Source organism: Balaenoptera physalus, assembly GCF_965194825.1.
Source record: "Balaenoptera physalus genome assembly, chromosome: 15".
NCBI lineage: Eukaryota > Metazoa > Chordata > Mammalia > Artiodactyla > Balaenopteridae > Balaenoptera > Balaenoptera physalus.
In genome coordinates, this window is record NC_138894.1 from 51,166,437 (window position 1) to 51,185,772 (window position 19,336).

Genomic DNA, 19,336 nt, shown 5'->3' on the forward strand with positions numbered 1-19,336 from the left:
CCTATGAAAACATAATCACAGTTTAATTATCAGTAGATAATAGAGTAACTTATCGTTCTAACCAGGCTTTTTTCCTTTTCATAGAGACACTGGAGTAATGGTTAAACTATATCCAAATATGACTGCAGTACTACTTCATAACACACAACTTGATCAACGAAAGGTAAAAACAAGAAAGGCATAGTTGATTATTTTTAAAACTGCCTTAAAATAACCATAGTGAAATTACCTAGGTTGATAAGGATTGTACATTTTGTCCACTACTAGCCTAAATACAAAAACAAAACCAAAAAGACAGAGATACTGCTGTTTTACACTGTTTACCAGATAATATTTCTCTTTCCATGATGGAATAGAAACATTCTTGAGTGTTTTAAGGTAGACTAGCCTCTAGGGTTAACACATAGCAGTTAGTAAAAATACCTAGTTACCGCCCTGTTTTCCCAATTTTCCTGACCAGTCATTCATGGAAAGATAATTCTTAGGATGTTCTTAGTCTCTGTTGTAGTCTATACATTTGGAAGACCATTATGAAACCATTCAAGAATACTATGGGGGCAGAGAAATAATAGGTCTGTTTTACCAAATATTATAAAGTAATACAGGATAAAACAGTATTACTGGCCCAGAAATAGACAAAAGAAAATAGAGACCAGAAATAAACCCAGTTATATACATAAGAATATAATACATACTAAAAGTTGCATTTTTAGTCAGTGAAGAAACAAGGATTATTCAATAAATGATATTGGTACAGCTAGTTATCATAAAACAGGATATTTCCTCTTTTTATACCGAAATCCCATTTGGATCAAGGACCTAAATATAAAAAAGAAAACTTTTCTTTTTAAGGCAGTGAGGGCAGAAAAAGAAAATCTGGGCATCGGGAGGGGTGAGGGTTGAGGAAGGACACTAGAAGAAAATATGCATATTTAATGATCTTGGGACTGGGGAAAATCTTTCTCAGCATGATATCAAAGCCAAAAATGTAAATAAAGTGATAAAATTTGACCCCATGATTTTTTTAAATTATGGCAAAACTACACTAAGTTTGAAAGACAAGCAGCAACTTAGGGGAAAAAATGCTTATATGACAGAGGCTTCATATACAAAGGGCTTGTGTAGGTCAGTAAGAAAGATGAATATCAATAGGAAAATGAACAAAGAACATGGAAAAACTGTTGTTTTTTTTTTAAGCCAACCAAGATATTCAGTATCAACAGCAATTTTTTAAACTGCAAATAAAGCCAAGTTACCATTTTTCAACTTTTCAGATAGTTGAAAATTCCCAATGTGCATAAATAAGAGTGTAGAGAAAAAATGGACACTGTCATACACTGTTGATAGTTGATAGGAATGTAAAGTGGGGCAAACTTTTTGGAGAGTGTTTGGTAAATATACAAGTACCTTTGGACCTAGAAGTTCCACCACAAAGTTCCTCTCAGACTTTGTTCTGAGAGGATAGACTATATGAATATATAATAATTGCAACACTGCAGTTTATTTTCCCTCAACTTTTTATTTTGAAACTTTTTAAACCTACAGAAAAGTTGAAAAAATATAGACCGAACACCCATATACCTTTCACCTAGATTCACTGATTATTAACATTTCCAACACTGGAATTTAAAACAAATTAAATGACCATCTTTAGGGGATTGGTTAAACAAATAATGTAATTTGAATATTCAATTATAATACTTCATTTATTAATATGAAAAGATCTCAACATGTTATTGAATAAAAATCTGTGTATTATAAAACAACAAGCTCAGTAAGGTCCATTTTTATAAATGCAAGACACACACTAAATAGCTATTTGAAGGGATACTCATTGGAGTGTTACCATTAGTTATCTACAAGCAGAGGGGTTTTGGATGATTTTTACTATCATCTGAATACTTCTGTATTATTTTAAATCTTTATAATTAACAGATTTTATAATCAGAAAAACCAATAAAGCTGTTTTCCACTTGGAAAAAAATGTGTACTACCATGCATAGTAGGTAATTATGCATGACAACTAATAGATTAACACGTTCTCTTTCAGATTAAACATCCCACTGCTTTAGGATTAGAAGTTGGCCAAGAAATTCAGGTACTTGTATTCAACCTTTTAGCCTTAAAGTTGTAAATTATACTTGAAGTTTCAATTATTTGTTTCATCAAATAAGCTGAAAGAATCAAATCAACATGTGTGATTTATATTATTTATATGCTGTGCTTCTTTTTTAACTTTAGGGTTGCTTAAAACAGACTCATTAGGGATTTAGATGCAATTCTTTCCCTCAAGGAGCTTACATGTTAGTTAGGACAGTAGTCCCCTTTAGAGCTTTTAAAAATACATGAGCCGGGGTTTCCCTGGTGGCGCAGTGGTTGAGAATCTGCCTGCCAATGCAGGGGACACGGGTTCGAGCCCTGGTCTGGGAAGATCCCACATGCCGCGGAGCAACTGGGCCCGTGAGCCACAACTGCTGAGCCTGCGCGTCTGGAGCCTGTGCTCCGCAACAAGAGAGGCCGCGATGGTGAGAGGCCCGCGCACTGCGATGAAGAATGGTCCCCGCTTGCCGCAACTAGAGAAAGCCCTCGCACAGAAACGAAGACCCAACACAGCCAAAAATAAATAAATAAATAAATAAATAATAAAGGAATTCCTTTAAAAAAAAAAAAAAAAAAAAATACATGAGCCGGTCAGGGATGGCTATGCAGAGTCAGTGATTTGGAGACAGGATATAAGAAACTTGATAAGGTAACTCTTTAGCCTTACTCTTGATAAGGTAAGGTATTTGAGGAGTTGAGTCTTTAATTGCTTCTATACTGCTTGAGGCTAAAAGTTTTTGAGTTTGATGAAAGCCATGATGTCAGTTCTAGAATTTTGATAACAAAATTGACCTTTTTAATAGTCCTGTATGAGTAGATGAAAGAAGTGGTTGACAGTCTGGTTTTTTTTTGGCTGCACCACATTCTGTTCCAGTTGTTCCTGATACCCATGACCTGAGTGACTAAGACTTCTGGTTTATTCCCAATCTGTAGTCCCACTGTTCAAGTAGCCTCTAGAGAAAGATAAGAACTAAAACATAATCTCTCTGTATAAGATAGTTTTTAAGTCCCTTCTGATGTAAAAAGACAACCACATTTCCCCCTGACTTTCAATGTCTGTGTTCAAGCCAAATAACCTCCAGTGTGATAGATGGTCCTTTGAGTGTTACAGTGAGTGACCTAAGCATAATCCTATATAGTTGGTAGCATACTTAGGCTCAGGAAGCCCTTATCTAGGTTCAGATGAGAACCTCTTATTAAAAAAAAAAAAAAAACAGAAAAAACAAAACAAAACACCTCTTATTCTTATAAGAATAAGGCACAGATAAGTCTAACAGAAGATTATAATTGGGCAACTAAATCCCCCCATCTTTTCTTTTTTTATAATCATTACTTAACCAAATTATATTTATTAGCATATACCTCCAGTTAGCACTGAGCTATGATTTCAGTAAACAAGTGAAAACATTAATCATTGCTTTATTTGGACCATGTAAATTTAAATTAACATTTCAGGGAAAACCCCGAACGAACTTTTTGGCCAACCCAATAATTTGGGTATCAGTCAATGTGCTGTAACTTTTAAAAAGTATATTTGTTTCTTTAACACAGGTGAAATACTTTGGACGTGATCCAGCTGATGGAAGAATGAGGCTTTCTCGTAAAGTGCTCCAGTCTCCGGCTACAACTGTTGTCAAAACTTTAAATGACAGAAGCAGTATTGTAATGGGAGAATCTATTTCATAGTCATCATTTAATTCTTCCTGGTGACTTTTTTTTTTTAAGAATTCTAGAGTGATATTCTGTATAGCAAAATTTCAGTAGTATTTCTAATGTGTAGATTTATATATAATATAAATATATTCTAATTTGTATTAAATTGCTCACTTTACATGTTCCATTTTTTAATTCCGAATTACCTGTATTACTCTTACTTACATTATAAATCAATACATATTTATTATTAAAAGCAAATCATTTATACGTCTTAGAAAAGACTACCCTTTAAATCCTGTACTTTTGAAATATCTGAAAAATTTAGAAATAATAGGTCACATTTGCTGCTATGATGGATTTCTTCCTACATATTTTTCTTCTTCCTATACAGTAGTGACAGTTTACTCTTAGCCATCTTATGGCTTACTTCTGCATAATAGCTTTACTTACCCACAACTGTTTCACAAACTGAAACTTACCATATTCAAAACCAGTGCCTGTTTCTTTAGTACAGTTACCAGATATAGTAAGGAGCTGAGGGAGCTAATTTGATCTGCTTTTAATGATATACCACCTTTCAAATTGGTCACAAAACCATAAACATAGTGGAGTAAATATTATAAATGGGATCCTGTTGAGAATGAGGTAATACATTTTTCAAATTTAGAAAATACAGAAAAATAATTTACTCATCATACAGAACTAGGTCATTTTGTGTGTGTATGTTGCTAATGTATGGATGTTCTTGGTGGAAGGGATGGAGGAATCATGATTTTCAGTTAATAAATAAATGTTTGAAACAGCCATGTATAGAGGCTATTGATATAATTATCAGTAATAGCTGTAAGATGATGTTCATTCCCATTATTTAATATATCACATTATAATTCCACAAAAAAAGTAAATGGTTCGTGGAAGTCATAATTTAGAATCTTCTTCCTTTTATAACTCTGATAAAATATTTGTAAATTCTTGACTCAGGGCTAACTAGTTCAGAAAATACTAAAAATTTAGCTGACCAAAGATTTTTTAAATGTGGGTATTTAAGTCAGTAAACATTGATTATGTATATGTATAGTATGTAAAATAGCATGACAGGCAATGTTGATATACTTTCTGAACTATTGAAGATCAACTGAAAATGAAAGATTAAATTTAAATTATATGCTTTGTACATTTCATTGTTCTATTTTATAATAGTGACAAAACAATTTTATTCTCACTTTGTCTTCTGTTTAAGACATAACCCTTACTGGTACAATTTCAAAATTGTAATTTATGTTTTTCTTGAGTTTTAGATTTTATTTTTCAGAAAGACTCCCAGCTGCTAATAATATGGAAAAATAAAGCTAGTTCTTAAACTCTAGAGACCAGTAGTGCCACAAAGTGAAAATACAAGTCACTAACTACAAACCCCGAAAAGGGTCTCATTTCCACTTAAACCAAGAGCATACACTTTATATCTGGACTTTTCTTATTTTTCACATTCACATCTTGGTAGTTTTCCCTGCTTTCCAAAAAAGGCTTTCTATGACGGCTATCATATGCTAAGATCTCTAAATTATAATGACTCAAATCAAATTGAGTTGCCATTTGGGTAGTTAGTGCAATATAGGTACTTAAAGACTTTTTCCTTTATAACCTTTGTTATTGACGTCTCCCTGCCCATAAATTACAGTTTTTTAATACATTTTTTCTTCTCTTATAGAATATCTTGAATTTCTAGATCTAACATCAGTATCGTTCTCACTTCAGTTCAGCCAAGCATGGCATTCATTTATTCAACACTTACTATGTGCCAGGTACTATAATGTGTACAGCAGATGCATCAGTAAACAAAACAGATAAAGTTCCAATGCTCACATTCTAGTGGATGGAAACAATAAGTATACAACATCTCAGATAGTGGTAGGTTCTTTAAAGAAAAACAAATGGGTAAGGGGATAGAGTGATTTAAAAAGAAAAAAAAAAGGTACTATATTAGATAAAGTGATCCAGAATAGCATCTCTGAGTAGGTGACATTTGAGCAGAGACCTGAATGAAGTGGAGGAAGATATGCAGCTATTTGGGAAAGAAAATTCCAGATAAAGAGACTAACAACTTTATTGGTATTGTATGTCTAGAATATACAGCAGCCTTTCCCTTCTGTAAACCAGTTTCACAGTCTTGTACTCCTTAGTCTTGTGCCTGTTCTTCACCAGAATTAGAAAGCAAATTTTATTAAAGAATATAAAACGAGATAGCCAGTGCAAGGTGATATTTTTAAAGCATTTAATCTGGCAAGAATATGCCTGGTTATTTGTAGGAAGACAGAAGATACCGAGGTCGTGTAAAAGTTTAAGAAGCTTTTACAAAATTCAGGCTCATCAGAGACTAGAGTGGTAGGCAGCATAAATGGAAAAGAGAATGTGTCTTGGTATCAAGGGACAGAAACCAATCTAAGTTAAGCTAAAGCAAAGGGGAATTTTATCACAGGGCCATGAATTTATTTCACAGAAGGCAAGTCACACTCCCTATGGCGGACTTGAACCAGGACTGTCAAGTTATCAGGAACTAAGACAGTTCTCCCTACCTATGGAGTCTCATGGCCTCTCATTTGTGCTGCTTTCCATATAACAGCTTTTTTCTTCTATGCAAATGTATTTTCATATCATGGGACAAAAGATGGCTATCCCACAGGAAGTTACTTGTCTCTGAGTTCAACTTCTGGAGGAGAAAACAATAGGCTCAGCTTGAGAAAGGTGTCAAACCTGATTAGGATTGCCAGATAAAATAACAATGCTAAGTGAAACTGGAATTTCAGGTAAACAAATGTTCAGTGTACTATGGCCCATGCAATATTTGGGATATACTTATATTTTTAAAAAAATATTCCTTGTTTATTTGAAATTCAGATTTAACTAGATAACCTGTATGTTTGTTTACTAAATCTGGTAACCCTAAACTTGGTGCAAGCAGCTAGTCAGAGAATTCTCAAGGGCTCACTCCTTGGGAAGGGAGAGTGTTCAGAAAAAATGGACTGAGCCAATACCAACATACTGCAAAACAAATGTAAAAAGAAAATGGATAGACTTAGATTAACTCAGAAGGGGACGTAGTTGGGGGGGAGAAAAAGAAGCAGTTAGGACTGAGGATTTCAGCCTGAGCACTGTGAAGACCGTACGATCTGTGACATGAATAGTAAACCTGGGGGGGCAAAATAGTTTTGAAGAGAAAGATGTCTGACTTATTAAATATGAGTATGAAGTCACCAACCAACATATTGGTTGGATATTCACCTGAATATCCTAGAAAGCAGTTGGGGCGTAAGTGACTTTTGCAGAGATAATTAAAACAACTCCAGTTTTACCATCTCAAGCATATCTCAAATCACTGCAACAAGTTTCAAAATAAGTCTGAAATTTACAAAATTAATTTAAAGGTAATTAAAACTACCTATTATGAGTACAGTACTAAACGATGGAATAGTTTGTTTCTTTCTGAGACATATATACTCTAATATAGAGTCAATTTATGAAAGCCAGACTGATGAGCAGTCTAGTAAAGGTTTTAAAAAAGTCATAAAAAGATAGGAAAAGAATAGGTTAATTCTAACTAGAAGAAAAAGTGAAAGTTTCTAAGAAGTGGAATTTGAATAGGACTTCATTATGGAGAGGTGATATTTGAGCTGGGCTTTAAAGGATGATTATAAAGGGAAAGGTTGCCTATGGAGTGGAACAGTTTTATCAGTGGATAAAGAAGACAGTAAATAGAGGTCAGATTGTAGAGGGGTTTCGAATATTAGACTTAGGACTCTGAACTTTATCCTGCATGTGTTGGGAAACACTGAAGAATACCCAATGTCTCATGAAAACCAAAACTGCGTAGTTGGCTATAGTTTTGATATTGACTATAAAATTTAATGCAATTGTCAAGGACTCATAAATTAGAAGAGATGATTTTTTTTAAAAAGTATAAAAATATGTAGGCCATTATCATTTATGAAAACAGATAAATTATCTTAATAAAATATTGGCAATAGCTATTAGGACCAAGTAGTTCTATAGGAATGCAAGAATGGGTAAGCATATAATCTCTATAATGAATTATAGAGAAAAACCATATAATAACCAGATGCGAAAGAGTCAATTTATAGAATTCGATGTACACTTCCTAGAGAATTTAGAATATTAGGAAACGTCCTTAACTTGGCAAGTGGTATCTATCAGAAATTAAGAACATGTATACAACACTGAAGATGTTGCCATTAAAGTCAGGAACAAAACAAGAATCACCACTATTACTCTAATCAGTGTTCTAAGGTCCTAATCAGTGTGATGAGATTAAAAAGAGGTGGAGAACAGAAACATTTGCAGATAATCATCTATAAAACACTTTAAATTGTTATAAAACAATTAGCACTAATAAGCGAGCAGTGCCCACCTATGTTTGCCAAAATAGCGGTCAAACGTTGCCATGGTATGAGCTCATTTCCACTTCTCTCACTTTTTCCGGGCTTCAAGGAGCTACACCAGCAATGAGTTTGCCCCATCCCCTGTGGTCCTGACCAGGGTTAAATCTTCAGTCCCAAAGTCAATGAAGTCTTGATTATTCAGTCTTAACCTCCAGCCCCCTTGATCAAGCACCCTAAAAATCCAATCCCAAGTGTACTCCTCCAGCTCCTGCTAGTACATGCCAGCATATTATTTCAGTTCCTTCGGTGCGTAATCTCCTTCCTTATCAGGCAAAGCAATCCCCAGGCATATTGCAACCAGATTTAACCCTAGTTACCATAGCCTCTCAGCTAGGAGAAGAAATGGGAGCAACTATGGAGGAGGTCTTTCTGCAAGGGGGAAGTGTTATCTCTTACTAGGAGTTATAAGCCACTTCTGCAGTCCCTGAGCATCCAGAGATATCTACAGAGCCAAAATACTCACAGGCACCCATCCCATGTTTCAAAGCTTCAGGCTTTCCCAACCAGGGCCCTAGCTGCATAGCAAACCTCCCTAGACTGAGCATTCAAATATCTTTAGAGCTCTGTAACTGTCAAATCCCATATCTGTTTTTCCACTGCAGGGAATAAGGGCCTCTTTATGAAGACCAAAGAGCCCCCCTGGCTCCCAAATGTAGTTTTTAACTGTGCATTAAGTGCCCTCAATTCATTAGCCCTCTGCAAGGGAGTAGTACAACTTAATTGGCCACCTCTGCTCTCCTCATAAGCGTTGTTTCTCCCATATCTTTCAAATCCTGAACTGTTGAATAGGCAACAGCATTCACCCCTTCTAGGATGTTTTCCTAGGTCACTACCTGTGAAATCAGCAGTCAAATGGCCACCTCGTGCCAGGGACTGAGTAAACCATTCCCCAAACCCCATCTTACTGTCTGATTTCTGACATCACTGCCTGTATCACCTATGTCAGTTCTGGTCCTCAGAGAAGCAGATGCCTAGAAGGGATCAGACATGCAAGATATTAATTGGGGGAAATGTCTGTGATGGATAAAATAGGTGGGCTCAGGAATTGACAGGAAGAGCCTGCAGACCATAGTGCAAGTCTGACCTCTGCAAAAGGAGGAAGGGAAGGAAATACTGGGTGGAGCTTCTGACTAGTGTATTTCCAAGAAAGTCTCATCCTGGCTGTTAAGTTCCCCAAGCCAGAGTTGCCATTAGAGGAGTTCTGCTTTGGACAAGAGAGGACAAGTTTTATATCCCTGCTGTGCTGAGTCACTGGCTGGGAGCAGCTGGAGGTATTTGTGGCACAAACATAATGGTGGAGCCCAAAAGGCAGCTTGCTGTCAGATAACTATGTTCCCCAGAGTAGGCTCTCTTTAAGGAGATCAGAGTGGTGCACTTTAAGGCCACCACACCAACCAAAAATCAAAACAAACTATAAAACTATAGCAATTAACTGTCATACTCGAGTTGGCCAAATAAAACAATGGAAAAAGAATAGTGAATTCAGACTCAAATCTAGATATATGTGTGTATATGTGTGTGTGTGCCTGTGAATTTAATAAAGAATATGATTTAAATAGCATTTCAAATTATTTCATCTATAAATGATGTTAACAGTTGGCTCTCCATTGGGAGGAAAAATTTTAAATTGACATCCTACTTCATATATACAAAAAATTTCAAGTGGATTAGAGAACTAAACATTAAAAAGCCATAAAAACATGACAGAATACCTTGGTTAAACATGGAAAATTAACAACACAGTTAAATAATTTTTTTAAAAAGTAGAGTGCAAAGGGCAAACAATAGAGACAATAGCAGACAAGATATTTTAATAAATGTTGGTTGCATGACAAGCAAATAGAAGAGCAGTGGTAAATTTAGCAGAACAGAGGAAGTCACAATCTATATGACCCCAGAGGTGATCAGATAAGAAAAGAGAACAAATTATCTCCACAAAAAAAAAAAAAAAAAGTCAAAGGATCAGGGGTGAGAATTTGAGGGCAAGGTAAAAGTCTATACAGAGAGGGGCTATATGCCTGACTCCACTTCCCAAACCCACATAACCAAATGACTACCATCCCTACACACACACACATACACACACACACTCATACCCATACACGCCCTTGTAACACTGCCACCTACCACCTCAGAAGAATGGGATGCTAGCTAGGTACCAGAGATGCAATGGTGAGAAAAACATACTCCCTGGGCTCATGAAAATTTTTCATCTACATGTGGAGACAGTTATTAATAAAAACTCATACAAATAAATATAAAGCTACAAGTATGACATGCTACAATGGAGGGGTGCATGGTGCTATAAGTGTGTAATAGGAAGATAAAATGAATACTCTAGTTGTCTTCCTAGCATCTATTTTACCCATATCACATAGTGTAACATACATGGGATTTGGGTAGGACTAACCCCACCGGCAACTACTAGCATGGGCCCTGATTTGCCTCAGCCAGTCCAGTACATGACATTCCCTAGACCACAAAACTCTAGGTTCAGGAGTGGGCATGTGACCTAAGTTAGTATAATCACAGTGCAACTGGGGATATGTGAAGAAACTCTCTTTTGATGTGGGTGAAGAACTATGTAGCCTTGGGAGATCTTGGCTACCATCTTAAGATACAAAAGGAATCAGCCTTAGGATGGATTTGGCAGAGCAGAAAGTAGAATTGAGAGGCAGAAGAAAATCAAGTTCTCACTGATACTCTTGAGTCACTCAATTAAATCAACCCTGAGGTTCATCTTATCTTCAGACTTTCTATTCACAAGAGCCAATAAATTGTCTTATCATTTAAATCTATGTGAATTGGGTTTTTTGGTTCCAAGGGGATTTGACCTAGTCAAGGAAGTCAGGGAAGGCTCTTCTACGTAAGTGATAATTGTGGTAACATCTGAAGGATAAAGCAGGAGTCATCATGAGATGACTGGAAAGAAGGAAGTTCAGACAAATAAGTGTCAGTTTTAACTTAGATCAAGTAAAATGGGTTGAAAAATGTCCATTGGCATTATCAACAAAGATGTCTTTAGTGAGTTTATCAAGAGCTTTTTGGTGAGGGCTGGGTGATAGAAACCAGAATAGATAGGTTCAATTAAGGAGTGAGTGGTGAGGTGAGGAAATGTAGGGAGTATAAACAACTTTAATCCTTGAACAGTTTGGCTGAAAAGGGGAAAAGAAATAGGAATGTAGCTGAAGAGGATGTAGGTTATCAGTTTTGATGACTTATTTAAATGGGGAAGGCCTTAAAGATTAATCACCTCAAGGAAAAAAATGAATGAATATAGCAAAAAAACTTTCATAAAAGTTTTTCACAAAATCATCGAACAGAATTAGGAAGGGTAAAAACAGAAAGCCTTACATCTCAAGGACATGAGTCAATAAGACTGAGAACCCAGTTTACTCTGTAGAGATTACTATATTTTTTAATCCTCAAGAATTAAAAAGTGTAATGTGCCCTCAAGCGACATTTGGCAATGATCGGAGATAATTTTGATTATTACAACAGGAGGATGGGGTGCAATACTACTGGCATCTGGTGGGTAGAAGCCATGAATGCTGCTAATCATCCTGTAATGCACAGGACAGCCTCTCAAAACAAAGAATTATCCAGCCCAAAATGTCAGTGGTGCCAAAATTGTAAAACCCTGATCTAGGAATTTAACCTACGCATATATTGGCACACATAAAAAAACTTCTGTACAATCATTTATTGTTTGAAATTACGAACTATTGGAAATGACATATATAGAGAAAAAAATGGTTTAAATAAACTAGGGTACATTAGTACAACAGTATGTACGGTATTCCATTATTTGTGTTTAAAAAAAAAGGTGGTAGGTATAAATGTTACATATACAGATATAGAAATCTATCTCAACCCTTGGAGTGTAACTTGCCTGAAGAAAACCTTTGCTGGGGAATACACATTGTTGCAGTGCATTACTGCCCTCAGTGTGTCTTGGAGAATCCTGCTCTGGCCCTCTGTCTATGTTTCTCTCCATGGGATGAGAAGTCCATGAAACCAAGGGATGTGTCCACTTGGAACCCACTCCTCCCTTTCTAGACCATGCTCTGGGCACCCTGGAATTCCCTGCCCCAAAGGCCAAGCCTGCTCCCAGGGTCTGCACAGTCCTCTTCCCAAATTCTGTCCTCCTGAGGAGTGGCCAAAGGGTGACTACATTCAGGGAGAGTAGACATAGACAGAGCTTGGACAAAAGGCTGGGGTACCCTCTGTGTGCACATGAGGGCTGTCTAAGTGCAGGCAGAGCTGAGGTGTGAGAAGAGAAGGCAGGCTAAGGACTTCAGAAGCCAAAGGGAGACTCTGGAACTCTGAGGAGTTCAAGAATTCTAGATTTGAATCTGGAATCTGGTTTCCAGGCAATATGAAAATATATTTCTCAGGGTATACCAAAGGTAGGAAAAGAAAATATATTTTATTTAATAGCTTGATTTAAAATTTTTAAATCTTTAGACATATGGTATATGCTCTTCCATTTGTGTGCTTGTCCTGGACCTTACAAATGTTAGAGATCGGCCTGTTGCAGAAGAAAGAGAGAATCCCTGTGACCTAGGGCAAGAAAAAAACAAGAACCTGTGCCTGAGGATCCAGCAAGGGGCAGAGATGAGTGCTAAGGGTTTAACTCTGTTCCCTTATTTCAGATATTGGGGAGTATAGCAAAAGGGGTACTAAGGGGAAGGTGGAAGGGATGCTTTGAAACACTGTTCAGATCATTCCACTCCTTAGTTCAAAACTCTCCAATGGATTTGCAACTCATTCAAACAAAACCCAAGGCCCTTCAAGACAGCCTCTCCCTCATTCCCAACCTTATTTCCCACCATTTCCCCCCTTTCTCACTCCACTCCAATCATACTGGTTTCCTTGCTATCCCTCTCACTCACTCAGCATGCTACAGCCTCAAGGCCTTTGTACTTGCAGTTGCTGCTTTCTGGCTCTCCTTTCCCCTAGGGAAATGCATGGCAGACTGCCTCCCCTCAATAGACACCATTACCCTTCCCATACTCACTCTCTAACCTTCTGCTACTCTATTTTGTTTTTTTTTTTTTTTTTTGGTCATAACATTTATCAGTACCTGGCATAGATTTGTTTACTGTCTTCCTGCACTAGAATGTAAGCTCCATGAAAGAAGGACTTTTTCTATTTATTCACTGTATAGAACAATGTCTAGCACATAGTATATGCTCAACAAATATTTGCTGAATGATTGAATAAATACAGGAAATGACTCCAGTTATTTCCATTTTTTCCAGAGTTAGATCTTATTTGTAGAACAGTAAACTTTTAACATGTATGGTGTCAAAGTGACTTCTGTACAGTTCTCATTCCTTTAACTTAATACATAACTTATACATTTTTTTAGGCCAGTAACATATTTTGACTTTGTTCACCTGGTCCCCACAGCCTTGAACACCTTTCAAGCCAAACTCCCACTCAGGGATCCTCTAACATCAGGCCCAAAAGTTATCTGAGTGTGCCTCAAAAGTTATCTGTGTGAAGCCTTCTCTGACCCGAGACAGAAATGTTATTTTCTCTGGGCTCAAAATGCATTTCGTCCACATCAATCACAGCAATTAACGGGCTCTATTGCCACGTATATTATAACTATTTAATCCAAGTATATTTAGATTTTAAAAAATCCTATGTATCCAGATGTTGAAACGAGAATTTAATTTTTATCAGGCGCCTGCTCTGTGTAAGACGTCTCACGTTTTATTGTACAGCGGAAGGGTGTACCCACAAGATCTGGTCAAAACATAAGCACGTTCTGACAACACCATTGATAAGGAATGACTACAACTCCCAAGATGCGCTGCAGGGTAAAACGTGTGCATCTCGCCTGACTTTCACCTTTCAGACTAATGGGTTGTAAAAAGCTGGCGGCACAAGCTGAGACTGTCTTTAAAAACGAACAAAAGGATTCTACCCAAAACGAACAGGGGGCCAGTGCATGGTTTGTATCCACCACGCAATGTTTGACACTTAATGTGATGTTTGACAACGTGAACGCCAAGAGAATTCCTCCCTCGCTTATTCAGTGCATAAGACCTCCCGAGAGAGAACGCGAGAAATGTCAGCAAGAGAAACTCAAAAATATCGAAACAGTGCTCTTCGATGTGTTAGGAAAGTAGCTCCCCGCCACTTCCCTAAACTTATCTGAAGACTTATTTCCCGACGTTACAAACACGGGAAGGACACTATTTTCATGAAGCGGAAAGTATGCTTTTCAATGGCCAGCCACCAAAAGCCTAACGATACACTTGTGTACAATGTTACAGTCTCCTGGAGATGCACAGGACACTTCCTGAGGAGATGCTTAACTGTAACAGACTCCATAGCGAGTTTCAGGGGGTTTCGGGTCGCATTAAAGGGCTAACCTCTTCACAGAAAGAGGTTTAAACTGTTTTTCTCTCACAGGCTGAAAGGGTGAGCTTCCATTAAGGAGTGCGAGCACATTTGCTTCCCTTTTGCTCAGGGTGAGTCCCGTCCAAGGATGCGTACCTCCCAGGCTTGCTTTGTGTTTTCCACAGAGCTGAATCCCACGGCTCGTCACACGCCGGGTGAAGCCAGCAATCCGCACGAAGCCGAATCCATGACTCCGCGCCCGCCGCCTGTCCAGAGAGGACTCTCGCGGCACCAGCTAAGACAAGGAGCTCGCAAGGACCGCCCACCCAACCGAGATCCCATAGCAGTAGGCGGGGCCGAGATAGGAGGAAGTCGCACTTAGACCCACCCACCTCAGTCCAGTACCCCGCCTCGCGAGAACACCGTGCGTGCAGAAACGGAGGCGCCTCATGTTGGACTCGTCGGCCGCCGTAGCCCCTGCTAGGACAGCCCGTGTGAGCTTGCTGGAGGAGGAAGAGAAAGGCAGGGAGAATCGGGTTACAAGATGGCGGATCTGTAGTAGCTACTGCGGCGGCGGCGGCGAGAGAGCGAGCGAGCTCTGGGGGGCAAAGGGTGGGGAGGGTGGGTGTGTGCGGGGGTGAAGTGAGAGGTAACCGGGACTCCGGGCGGAAAGGTCTCAGTGGTTCTTGTTGCCCCTTCCCGCGGCTGAACCTTGGGAGCCATGGTGAACTCGGGCCTCTCCGGAGCCCCTGCCGCCGCCGCTGCTGCCACCGCCGCTACCGTCTCTCTAGAGTGAGGGGCGCGGACGAGGTGAGCAAGGAGGCGGCGGCTGGAGCTGTGGGGACAGCAGCCACCATGTCGGATACGCGGCGGCGAGTGAAGGTCTATACCCTGAACGAAGACCGGCAATGGGACGACCGAGGCACCGGGCACGTCTCCTCCACCTATGTGGAGGAGCTCAAGGGAATGTCGCTGCTGGTTCGGGCAGAGTCCGACGGTAAGGTTATTGGAACCGTAGGATAGGGGACCATGCCTCCGGTTTGGGCACAGCCTTGGGGTTTAGGCCCTGGGCCGAGTACTGTTACTGCCACCGCTTGGGACAGCGCATTGGTTTTCTGTCTGCACTTCAGTACGGTGAAGACAAACTACTTTGTCGGGATTTATCCTCAGTCGGACGCCGATTCTCTGTTCCCCCGCCTCCTCTCCTTATTAAACCTTTGACTCCTTCCTCTCCAGTCTCGCCTCTTAAAGAGGTGGGGGGAAGAGTGTGAGAGAGAAGAGAGGAAGTCGTGAGAAACAAGGTAGTGATCTCGTTCTAGTGAACTGACCCTTCCCGTCCCCCATTATTTTCTTATCCCATTATATGCCTGGTACAAAAGGTTTAGTGAAACTTAACTTTCTGTCTTTTTTTTTTTTTTTTTTTTAACTGATTTTCCTAACTAGCCCCGGTTGCCACAGTCGACAGGTGCTGGGGTAAACCAAAATGCACCTATTTCCTGGGGTTATTGCAGACTGTTGCCACGATACACGCACGCACAAGCACATACACCTTCAGTGTGGGATCCCTCCAGGCTATCTTTGTAGAAGGTGCTGTGAACAAGTGGATACTTTACAACCAAAACAAGTTAGGACACCAGAGCAGACTGTAAACTTGTATTCGTTGATTTATTGTACGAGTCTTAACGTGAAATATTTTAAAATTATAAAATGTACAGCCTTAAGTAAAACACCTTCCTCACTGTATCTGATCGCTGGATTTGAGCAACTGATATGTGCAGATTAAAGAAAAATAGCAGTCTTCGGTTTATTTTTGACATATCTTGTACTCTTGCACTTTTTCTTTTAAGTAGTCATGGACATTTATTTTTACATGAGGTGTCCTGCTTTTTGTTCTTAAGGAGAAAAGGATAAATGCAATTCTGTATTTGTGTACTAAGTACTTAAATCCCTGTTGTTGTCCTTTGTAATTTGTTTTATTTGTTAAATTGGAAATGCAATAAAATAACCTTGTTAAAAAAAAATTTGGCTTCAGGTGGTCATTTAGACCTTAAATTTTTCTTTTCAATAAAACTATAATAAGTCATCTAGTCTCTGCATATTCTTGGTCTGAATGTTGTTCTTAGATGAATTTTTTCCTTTAAAGGGTATATGGGGTTAGGATGATATGTTCTACATTAAATATGAAGCCCAGATCTTGAGAGAAGAATGTAAATTGGAATACATTTGATTACTTCAGATGTCCTGCTGGGGGAAGAAAAAAGTTGTTTTTTTAATGTGTATTCTGATGTTTTATTCTGTGTTTTCTAAATTGAAACTTATAAATATTATTTTTTTAACTTGCAGGATCACTACTCTTGGAATCAAAGATAAATCCAAACACTGCATATCAGAAACAGCAGGCAAGTAGTTGTTTATCTTTAATTTGAAAGACTTCATCTGTGATCAGGGAAGTATTAATCTGACAAAGCTGGGAAAGCTTTTCTGACAAAAAAAAAAAAACATGGATGATAAACAATTACAGGCTATATGTATTTCCCTTGCAGGTTAAAAGTTTCAAACTGAAAAGTGAAAGCTTTTGTTCTGGAAGTAGTTTATTATCTTTGAATTGAGCCACTGTTAGTTTATATTGGAAAACAATGTATTCATTAGTCTTATTTAACTGCAGTTAGCCAGGTATCTTCTATACCTTGTACACTAAGCCTTTTATTCTCAGTCACATTTAAAGGAAATGGCATAAAAGAAAATTCAAAGGGGTACTCTTTAAAGCAAGGAAAGCCTGTTAGTGGTGTGAAAGTGGATCCTTTGACTCATGCAGAGATAAAGCTTTTGAAGTAGAAGCACTTAATCCTGTTCTTTAATTGTTGTATATTTTTAATATAATAACCAATGGATATTTCATGAAAGTGTACACTGCCTATTATGCAATGTTTTCTGTTGATACTTATTGTCTTCTTTGGGAAAAGAAAGCCTGTGTTGTGTTTTAGTGTGCTAATTATCTAGTCTGGAAATGGCTGCAGTGATTCAACTTTTCCTTTATCCTGTGAATGTTTTCATTTTTATTATGAAAGATTTCAAAATTGAGAAGTACAGCGAATAATATAATGAGTGTCTGTGTAACACCACCAAATTTAACAATGTTAACATTATACCATATTTGTTTCAAATCTTTTTATAGTGTTGAACATTGTGGCTAGAATTAAAACTCCCTTTGTACCCATCTCATTCTATGCATTCTCCACCCTCCCTATAGGTAACCACTATTCTGAAGTTGATGTGTATTATTTCTGTACATGCTTTTATACCTTTTCTGCATATGTATGTATCCATAAATAATATGTAGTCTTTTGTGTGTTTTTAAACTTTACACAATTGATTTCCTATTCTTACATGTACTCTGCAACTTTCATTTTTCACTCAACGTTACTTTGAAGATTTGTTCATGTTAATGTAGATTTAGTTGGGCATTTTTTAAAACACTGTATGATGTACGATATACACCTATTGTTAGACATTTGGATTATTTCTAGGGTTTTTTTGTGTGTGTTCTGTGTGTAAAGTGAACATGGTAGAGATTTTTGGAGGAAAAGATAAATTATTTTCCAGTTTTTTGTGTGTGGAGTGTGTAAAGTGAATATGGTAGAAGTTTTTGAAGGAAAAGATAAATAATTTGAAGGAAAAGATAAATTAATTATACTTGCATCATCGGTGCTTACTTTCTTCAAGGTCAATGAAAATTTAGATGCTCAGAAACAAATACTTCACACTTGGAGGAATGAAATTACGTCTATTGCACAGTGCGTTATTAGTAAAAGTCTTACTTTTAAACAATTGTTTTGTGTATACAGTGCATTCTTAGTACTTTGAAATATTTTTTAAATTTTCCATATTCAGTTAATAGTTTTTTCCTTTGCTAAGAAAATATTATGTGTCTTTTTTGGAGAATCAAACATTTGTTCTGTATTGAACACCTGAAGTTGTTTCCTATACCTTAGATGTTTTAAGGTAAATTTAAGTAAATTTAATTTCTAAGTCAGCCAGGCAGATGGTTACTCTCTGTCTTTGTACTGACTTTTACCAGATAGCCACTTTTGGTTTGTTTTTTTGTTTGCTTGCTTTGGGGGGAAAGGAATACCAATATTTTGTAACCATTTTTTTCTACCTGCATGAATATAAAATTCTCAGGAACTGTCTTCTTAAGTGTGACTCCCTACAAATTAGTTATGTTATGGATTCTTCTCAAATTGTATACAAGATCCTTTAGCTGTTGTTTTAACTAGAAAGATCACATTATAGCGGAGGTTTGTGTATAAAATAATCCCCCATCGTTAGTCCAGAATTACACAGTGGTTCTGTGAATATTTTTAGGAACTTTGGGACATAACTTTGTGTGTCATGTTACTCTGCTAGAAAATGTAAGTATTGCAGGAGAAAAATATTTAAAAAAATTTTTATGCCATTGAGGAAATGTTTTTTGTAATTAATTAATTTTAAATAATATACTAGTAGGGCTTTTTAAAAATATCTTTTTCCTTAATTGAGGTACTTTTACTAAATAACATTAAAGCTTAAGAGAACTCTTTGGCAGTGAGAATACTCTGGAAAACCTTTGCGTATAAGAATGAAAAACCTGTGTAAATGGAGTCAGTTGTTTTATTTTCTTTATTGTTTAAATAGACTGCACTTTTCTAATAGAAGTCAAAGAGCTATATAGGAGTTATGTTAGACTTATTTTCTTTGTAATAGATATGTTTGTTTCACCAAAATCTTGT

The 19,336-nt window shown here is 37.6% G+C and overlaps 3 protein-coding genes across 8 annotated transcripts in view; 2 read left to right on the top strand and 1 right to left on the bottom strand.

Annotated features, from left to right (window-relative positions):
• PNPT1 (polyribonucleotide nucleotidyltransferase 1) overlaps window positions 1-4,930 on the top strand; it is a 42,182-nt gene extending 37,252 nt beyond the window's left edge. For all 4 annotated transcript variants that reach the window (XM_082426254.1, XM_082426255.1, XM_082426256.1 and 1 more), the window contains 3 exons: window positions 85-163; window positions 2,051-2,098; window positions 3,652-4,930. In XM_082426254.1, the coding sequence (XP_082282380.1) occupies window positions 85-163; window positions 2,051-2,098; window positions 3,652-3,786 (262 nt within the window). In that variant the 3' untranslated portion in view covers window positions 3,787-4,930. The remainder of the gene's footprint in view (window positions 1-84; window positions 164-2,050; window positions 2,099-3,651) is intronic.
• Window positions 1-15,000, bottom strand: part of LOC309643539 (uncharacterized protein) — a 412,666-nt gene extending 397,666 nt beyond the window's left edge. For all 3 annotated transcript variants that reach the window (XM_082426315.1, XM_082426314.1, XM_082426316.1), the window contains exon 1: window positions 14,724-15,000. The gene's annotated coding sequence lies outside the window, so the exon portion shown is untranslated. The remainder of the gene's footprint in view (window positions 1-14,723) is intronic.
• A 193-nt stretch (window positions 15,001-15,193) lies between these two features.
• PPP4R3B (protein phosphatase 4 regulatory subunit 3B) overlaps window positions 15,194-19,336 on the top strand; it is a 62,048-nt gene continuing 57,905 nt past the window's right edge. The window contains 2 exon segments of the mRNA XM_082426253.1: window positions 15,194-15,564; window positions 16,911-16,966. Coding sequence (XP_082282379.1) covers window positions 15,423-15,564; window positions 16,911-16,966 — 198 coding nt within the window. The 5' untranslated portion in view covers window positions 15,194-15,422.